General features: G+C 47.0%; 1 protein-coding gene across 1 annotated transcript; it reads right to left on the bottom strand.

The window, feature by feature from the left end:
- Nucleotides 1-245: 245 nt before the first annotated feature.
- LOC149351160 (uncharacterized) lies at nucleotides 246-13333 on the bottom strand. Its single transcript, XM_089576977.1, has 4 exons — nucleotides 13288-13333; nucleotides 5156-5329; nucleotides 1856-2024; nucleotides 246-1105 (listed from the first exon to the last, which is right to left on the bottom strand). The coding sequence occupies exons 2-4, from the start codon at nucleotides 5327-5329 to the stop codon at nucleotides 567-569; spliced, it is 882 nt and encodes a 293-aa protein (XP_089433103.1). The 5' UTR covers nucleotides 13288-13333; the 3' UTR covers nucleotides 246-566.
- Between the last annotated feature and the right edge of the window lie 2079 nt (nucleotides 13334-15412).

Below are 15412 nucleotides of genomic sequence, written 5' to 3'. Positions count from 1 at the left end.
AGATTGTAAGCCGTTCGAGATTGGCGCGCCGTTCGGGTCCACGTTGGAGAATTAAGCAGCGATTAAGACAAGAAACCAGGAGTAATTAACGACGCTTTATTCTATAAAAAAAAAACTGCGCACAGTAAACATTAAAACTCCGAAAGTAAATACATATAGCCTTCTGAAGCTCATTAATGAATGACTGATGCTTCAAACAGTGCGCACGTTTCGATAGCTACCGCTGCCATCGACATATGGGCAAAGCGTATTGTGTGTAGATGGGCATTTCGGAATAAAATCCTGTCGCGAGTGACGCACATTTAACTTCACAATGCATAAAAAAAACGGTGAGTTTCTAGAGATGCAACAGCGTCCCGGCAGTTGGTTGTGAGAATCGTTGTTATGCAAATGACAAACGCGCAATAAAGCAGGAGCTAAAGGCGTAGCCTAACAAGGGCTTCTGCCCTATCGAGCAGTAACGGCAGACAGGGAGTAATTTCGCACAAAACTAACAAGCATGTAACATACACCTAATACACATAGCACAAAATGCACGAAGTATCTCACAAACAGCATCTTGCAGGTCAAATGGAAAAGGGGTCAAGCGGCTTCAGGACAGCAAGGGAAAGACACTGTCCGTCACAGGAATATGGGAGGGCGACATGCGGCCCGAAGACCTCGCCGAAGCCAGGAAGGGGGCCAGGAAGAGTTTCGCCCTCCGTGCTGGGCAGGCAACGGTTGTCGTCCGCGTCTGGCAACAGGTCACTGCCAACAGATGAGTCCTGCAGGCGCTGCCAGTTGTACACTGGATCCGTTTCAGGGAAGGAAAGCCTGTTATTTTCACTTTCCAGAGGTGCCTCAGGGCAGAGCGGAGTCATAGGAGAATCCAAGATAACCTCAGGAGCTGGGCAATCTTCGGACTGCTGCACAGCGGACAGCTCCTTCTCTACTGTCGGCTTAGGAACGTCACATGACACATCGTCCGGCAAGGCTGACTCGGGGTACGCGTCGGAATCAGAGACGACGTCGAATGAGGCCTGCTCTGAGTCTGCGTCGGACACTTCTCCGCTCGAGCAGCTGGGTGAGGAAGGAACACGCTGGTCCGTTCTCTTGAAGAGGTAATCTGGGGAAAGGGCGAAACAGAACGACAATTATGCAGTTATGCCTTATAGTGAAAGGTTGAGCAGTTTAAGAGGGCGCCACCGAAAAATTAACAGATCCGGCAGGCAGTGAACATCGATATGCACCTTTGAGCCAAGTCGCTTGGCCTTACTCAGCGCGTAGCGCTCGCATACAAAGCGCGCAGTATCACCTGCCTTGCCTCTTGAAGCGGCTTTCCCGCCTAATTTATGCTGTCATACAACAAACCGACAGCGGCCGCATGTGCCAACTTTGAATGTGGTAGAACAGTGCTGCCGCAGACTTCGGCAACCAGTCAGGGACTCTAGGAGGCAGGCCGGCGGCATTGGCTGGGCGCTGTTCCGAATCCCTGGTAATGAGGAATGAGGATAACCGAGAGGAAAATTCGAGCTGAGGCGAAGCGGAAAGGCTGAATGTTGCGCTTTAATTTCTGAGAGTTTTTCGAGTTTCTCGTAGGGCGCCCTACCGACCTCAGTTTCGCGTGGTCCGCAGAGGTGGGTTAGGGTCCTTTATTTTCAGAGGGAGGGCCGGCAGCAGGACAGTGCAGCTAACGTGCTACCCTGAGCGAAGGAGAAAAAGGATGGGCGGAAGCACCTCTTTTTCTGACCATCGCAGTTACTAGACCCTCGCATGCCGGGAGGGCGGACCGTCGGCCTCGGAAATGTGTTCGGTGCTTTAGAAAATACACTTCGGTGACGAAGCGAACATCAGGACAGCATCACTGTCAACTTACCAAGGTCTTCTTTGGGGAACTTCCTGTACTGGAAGTTCTTCTCCGAGCGCTGCTTGTTCCAGCTGGTCACAGGGGTCAGCTTCATCTTGTGCATGGCTGCACGGAAGCGCTGCTTAGCTTCCATCGCCCCACACTTCTTGATGCGGCGATTCTTGTAATGGTGCCATTCCTGCAAAATGGATTGTATCAAAGGCGTGCAAATTCACACGACCAGTTCAAAGCGTTTGCTTTGATTTTGTGCGGCCCGTCGTAACCTTGCCTGTCGCTACGAGTGCCTCCGGTATACAAACTTGCAGCAACAGAATAGTGTAACACGAAGTGGGAGCCGCGAAAGAAGAATCAACGAAATACGTGGATCGTTTCAAGGGGCAAATACATACTAGAGGAGCAAGTGTATACGCTTGCTGCAGGTACAGCAAGTGGACAGTTTGAGCTTTGTGCGAACGTATAATATCGGGCCGAAATGAAACGCAAACACGCATATGCCGTATTTTTCTACTGTGTATATTTCTTAGCAGCCGGTTATCTGGCCCCTCTACATAGACGTATAAAATGCTCTAGTTGTACACTACAGCTGAAAATACAGAATGGTAAAATATTTGCAATACGAACGTATTGTTAGGGGTCAACTAGCCTTCAGTGAAGCTCCGCACAAATCGCGGTCTCACCGTCTAGGCGACGACGGCCTCGAGTTATTGGCTGTGAGAATGTGCGTCATATTGGCTATGCGTCAAACTGGTCCGAACATGAGTCAAATATGGATTGCGGACATAGATGCTGTGATGATGGAAAAATTGCAGTCGTACAATCCCGTTTTACTAACTTCGCAAAGTGCGCGCTAAGCGGGCCCTGCAGTGTTTCATGGGAGGTGGATAAACTCGCTATGCCATTTTTTTTTCTGAACATCTCAGGCAAACATTACAAGTCGACGAGCAAAATACAGTGTGCAATGTCGCTAGAAAGGAAAGCTGCCATTTCCTGCAAAGCCGCCGACAAGTTACAAACAACTGTTTCGTTTGAGCAACTTATTCACTTCAGTCACGGCGTAGTTGACGCACGCTGTTGACAACCCTAGAGAGGTTTAGTCTAGTTTTAGTAAGCGGGGAAAAAATAGCTCAGGCAGCATCTAACTCACCGCGCGCCAAAAAATAAGAAAGCACTGCACGATGACGTGCTACTATAGCTACTATCATCCTCATCTGCGGTGAACCAGAGAGAGGGGAGGAATCTAGGGCGGTGAAAGGCGACACTCAGTTCCTTATATATATATATATATATATATATATATATATATATATATATATATATATATATATATAATTACAAGCGCACAATGAGCAGTAGCGAAAGCTATTGCTGGGCTACTCCATTTAACAGAATTACCATAACATGCGCGAGTTCCGAAATCTCCGCCTCCATATTTCCAACTCGGACCGCGTATAATTACGTATGCATGCAAGGCGGTGGCGATCGACGTGAAGCTCCTCCCGGGCTTGACGCAACAGTCATAGCGCATGGCGTTTCTTCGACTTTGCTCAACGATAGTGAAAGAGGGAAAATTACCTGCCTCACTTGGTGTTCTGCATCATCGGCAGGCGAAATGCCGAACGCAAAAGTTGCATCAAGTCGGGTGGAATATTCCGCGGACTGCGTCACCGCCTTGCATGCGTAATTACGCTGTTTGGGTCGGAAATATAGAGGCGCAGACTTTGGAACGCGCGCATCCTATGAGAATTCTATTAAATGGAGTAGTCTTGGAATGCGGTCGCCACTACGTTTTCAATATGAACATGCACTGCCACTATTATGGCTAAAATGTATATTGTTTTTAGCGAATTAAAAGATTGAGAATGAGTTATCCGCTCACATGGTGTCCGCCTGGCTGCATAACCTACTTGCAAAAACGATGGTTATGTTTTTGCAGGCTGACGCACTTTACGACAAATGTTTGTATGTTATATAGCTTGTATCTCCTACATACAGTGCTGCGTAGAATGCCACGTTTGGCGGAACCTCGAAGCTCCTTTCATGTGCCTATTTTTGTTGAGTGTAACTACTTTCAACGGAGTTCGCTGGATGCAAGGCATGCGCTAGTGAAGATTTGATTTCGCATAGCTTAATATTTATCCTGATTGATCCTGTAGGAAGGCCACTTCAGCGCATTAACGAAAAGCCCGATTGCTAAAACTCAAATAGTTGAATAAAATGAGCTTAAAGGGGCCCTGCGACGTAAATAAAGCATGAGGTCTTTGTTCTTTGTATGCAGAGTAAGGGGTATTGTGGCTCCTGAACGCCCAAAGGGATCGCTGAAATCGTAATGTTAAATATTTTAATCTTCTCCAGAAATGCTCGTTTCGAGCCGATGGTGTCGCAACGCAGCGGGCATTTTTGGCAGTGGAGATGAGGTGGCATCCATATTGGGCGCTGCCTCTCTAATTGGTTGTGCGTCGAGTTTTCATATTGTTCCTTTATACTCATGACATGGATCCAAAATATTATGTCTCTGACGACTCAAATCTTTCTGCATGCACAAAAACTAGAAGGAAGCAGTGACAGCGAAGGAAAACTAATATGAATAACCAAGGGCGTCCGCAGAACTTTTTCCAGGGGGGTGCACCCGATGGCCGGTTATGAGGGAGGCGGCAGCTGTGTAGTTGTTTTCTACTAGTGCACAAATAATATCCGTAATTCCAAGGGGGGGCAACCGCCCCCCCTTGCCCCCCCTTCCGGACGCCCATGTGAATAACACTAGGGGCGACACTTTCCGTTCCGCTTCAAACCTTCGTGGGGGCCAGCGTTGTTCAAACCAACATTGGTTCAAACCACACCAAGCAGGCAGCGAAAAAAAAAAGCCAGTCGATACACCTTGCCCAAAAATGTGGAGAGAGAGGCCGGACAGGAGACGGGAGACGAGTTTGGTGGGGAGGGCGGGGGGGACAGACGAGCCTTGCAATCCTACAAATAAAGAAACATCGGGGAGCTTCCCTTGCCCATACCCTGTCTACGGCGCCGCGTACGCGGAGAGGAGGAGGAGGAGGGGGGGGGGGGGGACGCCGTCAAAATGCGCGGCCGTGGGCTGCCCCGACAAAGCAACAATTGCATGCAAGCTTCCTCTGCGTGCGCGCTAGGCGCGGTTCCGATTGATGGCGCCCAATCTAAGTACCGGGTGAGTGAAACGCGCAGAGCCTAGCGATCACACCCCCTCATGTAACGCGAGTAACCATTAAATCGAGCACTACTCAGTAGATCCCACGGTCTTCGCTCGCTTTGCACAACATGCGCGTATCGTGGGCGCCGCACCATGAACACGGCGCAGTCCTCTTCCGGCGTGGACGACGAACCGTTGCCGTGCCTCCAGAATATCTGGAAGACACCCGCCGCCCGGTCGAGCCATCGGAGCCGCTCGCCGAACGTGGCACACTCGAGGTGGTCGAAAAGGAAGCGACACAGCTTGCCGGTGAAACGCCTCGGCATCTGCAAGAAGGTAACGAAACCTAGCGGGTCAAGAGCTAAAACCGGGAAAGCGGGTTGCCCCGCCGCGGTGGCTCAGTGGTTATGGTGCTCGGCTGCTGACCCGAAAGACGCGGGTTCGATCCCGGCCGCGGCGGCCGAATTTCGATGCAGGCAAGATTCTAGAGGCCCGTGTGCTGTGCGATGTCAGTGCACGTTAACGAACCCCAGGTGGTCTAAATTTCCGGTGCCCCTCACTACGGCGTCCCTCATAGCATGAGTCGCTTTGCAACGTTAAACCTCAATAAACCAAACCAAACCGGCAAAGCGGGCTCTTTTACCATGGCTATTTTACCAAATGGAACTATAAACACATTCCTTTTTGAACGCAAGGCAGACCCGTACGTCATTTCCTTCGGGTGTTTCACCTAAGATGCTCCGAAGTTTTTAAAAATAGGCTTCTTGAGTAAGAAGGACTTTTTCTTTTTTCTACATAGCATTTTCAGCGGTGTAGTGCATCAGAATACAGCTAAGACGTGCAGACTAGTAGTCTGGTTAACTAATACTAAAGAGTTAACTTTTGAAATATTGCTGTTAGACTCCTTATTTATTGATAGGAGTGTAGCCCACTGTAAGCAATATCTATATCAGATTTTAGAATTACGAAAACACAGTTACCCTCGGCGGTGTAGCCCAAAAAATTTTCCCTTCACGGCGTCAAAATAAATGTGCTTTGGAAAAGTTTGCAAGCAAACCAACCCCTGCATTGCACGCAACTCGCCGAATTAGCCAGAATTTGTTGGGCCACAGCGGCGAAGGTGCGGTGCAGAGGGACTAGCGCGATTTGAAAGTTATGACGTTCGTTCGGGCTAAAACGGCCAACAAATTTTTCCTGGCAGGATGGTCGCTTTGTACGCAAGAGACATGACGGTGCAGGGTCGAGAAATCGTTCGGCTATCTACGTTCGTGTATTCATTCGTGAAGTTATCACCCTCAAATCGCGTTAGTATTTAAAGAAAAAAAAATGTGTGCAGAACATTGCAGCACGTAAATAAAAAAAATAACGGACCGCTTTCCTTCCGATTTCGCCCATTGACAATTTAGAAACCCTGTCTCCCCGTGTTTCCTACGAAATTGACGTGACGAAGTGTTCGTCATTGAGGTTTCTTGCGGACACTGGACTGTGCAACGATTGAAAATATCTATGCTTCTATCAATAGCCTAATAACTGTACCGGGAATTAGTCGTTTTTTTTCTTTTTCACAAGCCTGTACAGGTAGCAGTTTACTCATTCATTTCACAGGCTCCTGTGCTTACGATGTTATGTCCGGTGACTTCTTAATGATATTCCGTTGAATTTACAGTCACTTCTTTGCAACGCAAAAATGGCACGATGACAAGCCTCGTTACTGGCCTCGTTACTGATTGCTCTCGGCCATCGCAGATCGGTAAAAGGTGAAGAATGCGAATGTAAAGTGGAAAACTTCAGACATATGTCTGGAAATCGGGAAACATGGCAGACAGCCGAGAACGTGGTTGCGAAATTTGGAGCGCCACTCAGGCGGCTGTGAATCGGGTGAGGGGGACCGGCGCGCTTCTCTGACCTTGGCCGGGCGTTACCCTTCGCCGATGTGTCGGCAGTCGAGAGAAGATGCACCAAACACGCCAGAGTAGTACTGTTTCTCGGATAGCGCGAATCATACATGTGCAGGGAATGCATACTGTGTGTTGATGGTCGTCAATCGAAGACAACAGTTATATACAAACGAAGTTTTAATGAATGCTATCTTGGTTACATTATGTAATCGCAGCTACATTACGTAAACGCAGTTGAGGCGCTTCACCTCTTCGTGCTTTTCATAATTCGTGGCCATGCAGCTCGTGACTCTCGTCGTCGTCGACTCTTCGTTATTTCCCGATCGCCCGCCCGCTTGTTCATAGCTGGCGCTAGCCGTCCGGAGCTAGATGAATGAGCTAACGGTACAAACACAGTCCAACCTTAAACGGTGTTTTTTGCTCCCTCGAATATCACCTTTGCACAAACATACATACACCGATTCGTGTGGATTTCTGGCAATTTCGGCATTTCAGGCAGTGAGAGCATATCATGCGCTCACTCCAGAGCTGACCAACCGGGCAAACCCAGCCGGCGGTCATGAGCAGCCAAGAAGCCCTGAGCTGCACGTTGTTCTTACAGCACCGTCCTCCTCTTCTCCCCCTCATGCCCGTCGGCAAGCGGCCTACCTCACGCAATTGCGAATAAGTGCCTTCGCCACTTCTCTTTGCTAGCGCACTTCTCTTCTGGTCTTCCGTCCTGCCGAAACTGAGGGAACCGTTCTTTATCCACGTAGCCTGGCCAAGCCGTTCCTTCGGCTCCTCCTACCCATAAACCCCACCCAGCTCCTAGGCCAAACGATTTCCTGATGCCGTGGCCACCATGTCTCCGTAGGTGGAAGACTGGGCTACGTCGGTGGCCAGGATCTGGGGACTCCGCTCTAGGGGTACCACAGTGCGGCGTGCCGAGTCCTTCCCTACCCCACGGAGGCTCGTAAGAAACCGATGCATAGCTTTTTTGGCGTAATGGCAGCCAAAGAGAGCCAAGAACGACGAGCGGGCAGATTCTAAGTCTTTTCGTCAGATGACCGTTTTGCGCGGAGACCCTCACCATACAACGCGATGGAATTAAGGTGGAACAGAAATTCGTAGTGGCTACTGTACGGCGATAATCACTTAGTCTGACCATTCTCCATACCAGCTCACTAAAATCGTTTAAAATAACAAGTGTTTCGATGCGACGGCGTCGTGACGCGCGGTCTACAAGGAGCGGAAGCAAAACCAAGCAACGAGCAGCAATCCTGCGTGGACGAAGCTCTGAGGCAGACGATCATATAGTGACACAAAGAACCTAACCTAAACCCACTGTGAACGACTACATTTTCTCACGTGTTCATACCTTAGGCTGTGAAAATCCAAAAATGTTGCACTTCCGTCTGAGTGCACCCAAAGACAAAAAAAAAAATAAAAGCAGAAGGGAATTTCCGAGCGAAAAAATAAACAAGAAGACATTTTGGGGGGATCGCAACTGTTATAGAATATTTGTGCTGAGAGGACTGTGTACAGAATTGTAGAGGTACCGAAATGTCGGTGGTGGAGGTGGGCAAGAGCGAATGAACCTAAGCATGTAACCGCCCCAAGTGCACTTATAGATGAACTATCACTCGATGTGCCCTTCTAACCATTGGTCGTTCCCTGTTGTCAAACAGGATAATTACTTAAAATTCAAACTCGACATACAACACCTAATAAACGTCTTTTGGAACACATTCTTTTAAAACACAGCCCTACTTCGATTTACGTATTCTAACACGCTCTACTACACCTTCATTTATGCTCATCTCATCAGTCAATGAAACTACTGCAAATGTAATGAGCAGATTGAACTCTGATCCAAGTTCAATGATCAGTAATCTAAAAAAAGAAATGCTTGGGCTTGACACAGGTGTTCCGTTCCAAAATTACACAATCAAATCGATGAAAACTGGCCGCTAGCTTTGCGCTCAGCTGGTGAGCTTAGGTCTAAATTTCTTTTTCTCTTTGAACTGAAAAGTCCAACCCCTAGTTATAGCAATGTATAATATGCGGTATTGACTACATTTCTCTTTTTATTATCCTCGAATTTTTCTCCTTCATTCTGAGTAAGGATTTTATGTCTCTGGTATGTACGAATTTAACAAACCGAACATCGTTTATTTGATGTGATGGATCTTTACTGCAGTTTATATTTGTGGTTTATTTTTATTTAGAAGCTATTTCTCTTAGTTAACGTTTAGATCTATTCTGCATACTTGGTATAATAGCGTGCAATTGATCGGCTTGAACATTTTGTATCTAGTCTATTGTTGCCCGGCTGCTTTTATTTGTTTCCCCTATGGAGTAATGATAACAGGTCCTATTTAGTGATAGGCGGGCTCGGAAAAATGACAACTTTAAAAAGAAATTGCCCCCCCCCCCCTCCCCCCGAGGCGTGGAAAGTCGGGGGAAAAAAATACCGGGCACTGCTTGCAGCATTTAACAAACAATGATCATATATATATTGCAGTCAACACTGAAAGTGAGATGAAAAAACGCAAAAGTGCGCTTCATTTAATATGATAATTAAGTTGCAAAATAATTCGGCGGTTAAGCCATGAAATTATAATAACTTTGAAATTCATTAAATAGGCTTAAACGACTGCGGCACGTATTACTTGCCTGGTGTATTCTCGTATTGTGCCGTTTTGCTTTCCGTTTTAACCGAGATAAAGCGAAGACGATATCAGAAGTGTTATACATTTTTCTGTTTTGCATGAGAAAGCGCCTGCATGTGGTGAAAATTTTAAAACTGAGCTTTTAAAGCGGTTGCTGTTCCATCGCGACCGTTTATTTATATGCATACAAAATTGGCTTCCTCGTGGAAAAAGAACTTGCAGTTCTTTTTGGTGCAGGAAACATTCTGGCACTATGCCATTATGGTTACGTGAGAGTTAATTATAGTACACCTCATCACACTTTCACGTAAAGCAAGTTAGGTGCTTGGGTCCAGCAAAACAAGCAGTTTGACGTGGGTTAACGCTGGTTTATGATCGCTCACATATGCAGCTTTTAAGTTGCTCAGACTGCCTACAACTACACAGCAAACTTTTTGTCACAGCCAAGCTCTTCAATGACCTTTAAAATCTCCACAGAAATGTACTATCCTGTTTGCCTGTGGTTATTGGCAGGGTACGGCAGAAAGTTAGGTGGGCGGATGAGATTAAGAAGTTTGCGGGGATACAGTGGAGGCAACTGACAAAGGACAGGGTTAATTGGAGAGATGGGAGAGGCCTTTGCCCTGCAGTGGGTGTAGTCAGGCTGATGATGATGATCAATTTCCTCTGGAATGTAGACAATTGGTGTCTACATTCCAGACACTAACTGTCTGGAATGCCCTAACTGGAATTAGCCCCAACGTAGCCGCAAGAAAGTTCATGACGGTCTCCCGCGTGAACGTTCGTCCAGCAGCAGGTGGGAAGCACAGGTGCCCAATGTGCTGGGCTTTCTTTTGCTTGGCTCCTCCCCTGTCATATTCAGCCTACAGGAGTCGACAGCCTAGCGAGTGCTTTGATGGTGACCCGATTGCATAATTTGAAGGCTTCACGCTGGTATTGCTTCTGAGCAACAACACTGACGTAAATCGTATGTGGCAGCACCTCATCAAACTTGTTCTGGAATTCTGGTGCTGTTCGCTCAGCCGACGTTTCTGAAGACGTATTACTGATCAGCTTGTTTGCCAGCTTCCTTCTTAACCGTGATGCTGTAAGCTTTCGACAGAATAAACCCGAATTTCACAGTTTCATCACATTGACTTCAGAAGGGACTGAAATCGGGGGAAATTATTAAAACTCTTTCTTGTTCAATCTGAGCAAATGGCCGAACGTCCAAAGGGCAAGCAAACAGAAGTATTTGGGAATCTAAAGTACCAGGGAATATTGAATGCGTGTAAACACGAATTCGTAAAAATATATTTTCGGTATCAAGCTTCGGGCGTACCTGGCAATAAATCGGAGACATATTCTTGTTTCGACAATTTTTCCAATGTTTCAAATATTTACGAAAAAAATTTCTTTCCTCGGGTCTGTGTATCAGGGCACACTTGCTCTTACGTTAAAGAAACAAGCACGAGAGTAGATAGGTAACTGAGTGGACAGCAGAGAGATGAGGAAAATGAGAATGGCATAACCTGGTGCAAGTTGACATGTAAAAAACGTCACCGAGGCGCGCTGAATTCCAAAACGTACAAAAAGGCCATCACTGCCCCAAAAGCAGTTCGGGTATCGGGTGCCGGTTCGGTTAGCGCTACGTTCGCTGCTAGAAAAGACCCGTAACGGAAAACTGTGCAGGAAAGAGGCCATATCCACTACTCGCTACATCGGAGTAATACAGACTTAAAGGTGGTCACTGTAACTCAGATATGCTGCCAAAATTTCGGCGCTAATATGCAGTTATAAAAATTCATATACGCATGATGTCAAGGACAAAGCGTGATTGGTGCGCGAAAAAGAGAACAGAAGTAATACGTCACCGCTATTTTCGCTGGAACAGTTGCAACACTGACACAACGGAAACGACGCCGCTGAATAATATTCGAAATTTTGAATTAACTGGCACAACTTTTTTCCGCACCGGGAGCATCTAGGTGCTCGGGCAAACGTTGGTTCAGGCTGCGATGGAATGGGGCACAAAGAACATAGCTCGGGAAGAGTGACACGCCCAAACAGGAAAGAATCGAGGCGACCAGTGGCAATACCCTGCTCACTCATGAAAATGCGCTGAGGGCGGGGCGACTGCGTATCCCTCCACAACGGTGCACACACACACGAAGAGAAGAGAATCACAGGCGGGGTCTCGTTATCGTGAGTGCCGCCTGTATAACATGAGTGTGAGAGTGAAGTAGTGTGTTCTTTATTTTTTCCCCCCCGTTTCCGTCTCCGCTTCAGCCTCGTACTCAAAACATAACGGAGCAGAAATATCAAAAGGGCACCAAGTGAAGAAGAGACAACGGTGCAAGAGAAATGTCCGTATCTTCGCGCCCCTCGTACCGAACGCGCAAAAGCAAGCCGCCGCTGCTTTGTACAGCACAGCAAGGTTCTGGGCTAGTTGGCAATGCATTTAAAAGGAATAAACAGCGCGAAGACAAACGGCTACACGAAGAAACGACACACACAAGAGCGCTGACTCGCAACTGAAATTTTGTTCTGGTGGAAAGACGCTTAAATAGAAAACATGATTGCCGGTTATCGCTGCAGCAGCCCTGTAACCCACCCCCTCATGTTTTCTATTCAAGCGTCTTTCCACCAGAACAAAATTTCAGTTGTGAGTCAGCTCTCGTGTGTGTGTCGTTTCCTCGTGTGTCCATGTTTATTCGCGCTGTTTCTTCCTTTTAGCTGTTTTGTAGTTGACCGTGCACCCAAGGGGATGCATATTTGAGGCTGGAGATGCATGATTTTTGTCTAAAACATCGCTACACGTTGCAAAGTAAATAAATCAATTGCGAGCAATGACGTGACTCGACGGTAGGATATACGTGTGCGCGCCCAAGGGACGTCAAGGTTCAGACAGCCCTCACATATACATCAGTACAGCGTCGAAGCAATGGCCGCTGCCTCTTTGCCATCAGTGGTTAAAGGCCAACACTGCCAGTTGGTAAAAAGGGGTCTTTTCGGTTCAACTTGAACTACGATTTACTAAAACTTGCGGCGAATACAAAACCGCAGCCGATAGAAATGTTACGCATATATACACGAATATATGTTGTATATTTTCAATGAGGGTAATTAGTCTAAACATTGGTATATAAGAGCCCATGAAGGTTTTGAATTATTTTACTTAACACGCAATCTAATGAAAAACATTAACCATTACACTGGCGGCGGGGCGCGCCACCCGCGCTCTCCGCCGCACCTCCGTTACCACACTGAGAATAAACGGTCGAAACTGCACAGACGCCTCTTCTTGTCTGAGAATCTTCAAGCTGCTTACGCACTACAGAAGAAAGACAGCACGCCCCTTCTGTTCTTTATTTTTTTGCAAGTACAAACATGGGCAGAAATAAACATTAAATGTTGCCAATGCCTTGGGAGATTTACGTGCATAAATTTGCATTGAAACACACGTGGATAAGCCCGCCCATTTTTCATGCCTCAGAAAGTGCGCCAAATTCATTCCCTCTTAATCTAAATCAATAAATAAATCGCTACAAAAAAGACTGAACAAAAAACAATAGGGTGTTCCAACATGTACAGCTCTAGTACACTGCAAGAGTACTTGCAATGAGTTGATTACAAACACTACATAACGCACCTGCACAAAGGCAGTCTTACTCAACCGGCCCTGCGCGATGAAAACACAATACCCAGTCGAATTCATACGCATGAATAAGTCAACAGAACATTATGTCAGCTTACCGTTGGTTGATATAGCGCGCGCGTTGCTTGCTCGATCCGTCGTGCTAAGCCCTCTGATACGGGCTGGGAACGGAATGCTTAGATCACAGCCGCACACGAGGAATCCCCGCTTCTGAGGCCTATCCGCGTGAACTGTACTAATGGATTAAGGACTTCTTTGTACCAAAGATTGCAAAAAAGATTATACATGCGAAACTTTTTAGCAATAAATTTATTTCCACAATCGGGCAGCTTCTCGCTTATAAATGCATTATAAAGCGTAAAATATGAGATAATTTGCAGGATCTGTTCGTTTCACGCGTCCGTGCACAAAGGGGAAACCCCCTATTTCTTGCGTCCGCGGGAACTTATGTGGCGACATCTAGTGCACCTGAAGCAAACAAATTTATTTGTGGCGCCATCTCTTGGTAACTTTAAGCAACTTATTAGAGTGCGGGTAAATCAAACGGTCATCAGTCGTGGTTCGAATGCAGAGCAAGACTGATGTGCGCTGTCAAACCATAGGAAGTATTCACGAATTTATTTAGTTGATACCGTTAATCTCATCAAATATCGTAATAAAAAAGTGCAAAACAAAAAGTAAGTACTGAAACGTAACGTACTAACAGCATTGAAGGGCTCTGGTACTACTAATCTGTTGCGCATCTTTACAAAGAACGAGCACACTATTAAAATTTGGTGTCTGTGCCGCTTCAAACCTCCCTCACGTAATAACGTGTGAGCAGAGGCACTATTTCTTTTTTTTCCACCTCATCAGGGTTAGGAAAGAGTGATCAACTTCCGTACCGTCTAATTGTATAGATCTCCGCTGATTAAAGAAGAAAGACTGGCTTGTTGGCGCCTTTTGATTCACTGGCTGAAACATGGTTAAGTGCTAACACTAAAAAACACAAGGGACAGCTGAAGCCGTAACTGCGCAACCATCCGCTATGAACATAACTGAAGGATGAATTGGCGCTAGCGTCTGTAATAAAGAACAAGATCTAATCGCAAGAAATTTCTCAAAGGATAAAAAATCTCTCTCTCTGTTGAATGCCTGACCCGCGCGGCCGTTGTAACCGCCACGCGTCCTTTGTGTGTTTCGCGAACTCCGTCAGCCGCGTTATCTTGGGCGCTGTCGCCTGCTATGCGTCGTTGGTCAACGACACTTTGGCGTTGTGTTCCTTCTTGTGTTAGTGATGTCGGTGCTGTGACAGCTACGGTGGTGTTTGTTTTTGTGCGCGTGACCTTCGAAATTGCGAAGAGTGCAATGAGACCAGCACGGATGCGACGGGAACCGTTAAGGCCGATTCACACGACGGACCGTTCGTCCGCGGCCCGCGCACTACGTGTGCATACGTCAGCACTTTGAGAGGCGCGCTGGATGCATGGATGGATGGCGGCCGACAGCGCGCCCCTCAAAGTGCTGACGTATGCACACGTAGTGCGCGGGCCGCGGGCGAACGGTCCGTCGTGTGAATCGGCCTTTACCTACGGTCGCTTTCTCGGGAGCCAACGCTAATTTCGGCGCCGTGGATCATGAACCGCGATTTAGACACTGCTATTGACGAAGCAGTCATCGTGTTTGGTCCGCAGAAGAGCCTGCACATCATGGGAACCGATTGTGCAACTGTATGTTAACTGAATTCGATTGTTGTCGCGTATATTAGCGTAGACAGTGAAGGCCACTCCATGATAGTGGTTTGCTTTCACGCGTTTACATAAATACCAAATATCTTTTTTTGCAATTATCTACGATAGTAAAGTACATCGTGCATGCATTAAATTGCGTTCACTCCCTGTGCACAGAATGATCCTTCTGCATTGCGTGAACAGTATGCACGGAATGATCGCACAAGTATTGCGTGAATGATGCACGAAATGATGTACTGAAAATGTTACCTGTGCCGTTCGAGATAAACTTAACACCTCTGGTACGTTGACACACATTATCTGTATTGTACGGAATGCTGTAACATAGACATGTAGTCACAAAGTGAACAAGACAGGGAAAATCGCAGGGTTCTTGCCTTAGTGTGTACAGGGCGTCCCAGCTAACTTGGAAACTAAGTGCTCTTCACAACTGAAATCGCGTGGATGTTGTTAGGGTTTATCTAAACTTACAGTGCCATTTTTTTCGCTAATC

This window comes from Amblyomma mixtum, chromosome 3, assembly GCF_055824585.1.
Source record: "Amblyomma mixtum isolate Tamu chromosome 3, ASM5582458v1, whole genome shotgun sequence".
NCBI lineage: Eukaryota > Metazoa > Arthropoda > Arachnida > Ixodida > Ixodidae > Amblyomma > Amblyomma mixtum.
Note: the sequence above shows the minus strand (reverse complement) of the source record. Positions and strands in the feature narration are given on the sequence as shown.

Bases quoted from the DNA above. Each gene is read 5' to 3' on its own strand.
- LOC149351160 (XM_089576977.1), bottom strand. From the start codon at position 5,329: ATGCCGAGGCGTTTCACCGGCAAGCTGTGTCGCTTCCTTTTCGACCAC. The intron at 2,025-5,155 runs GTGCGGCGCCCA...TCCATTTTGCAG, and splicing joins AGGACTGCGCCGTGTTCATG to GAATGGCACCATTACAAGAA. The intron at 1,106-1,855 runs GTAAGTTGACAG...CCCTTTCCCCAG, and splicing joins GTTCCCCAAAGAAGACCTTG to ATTACCTCTTCAAGAGAACG.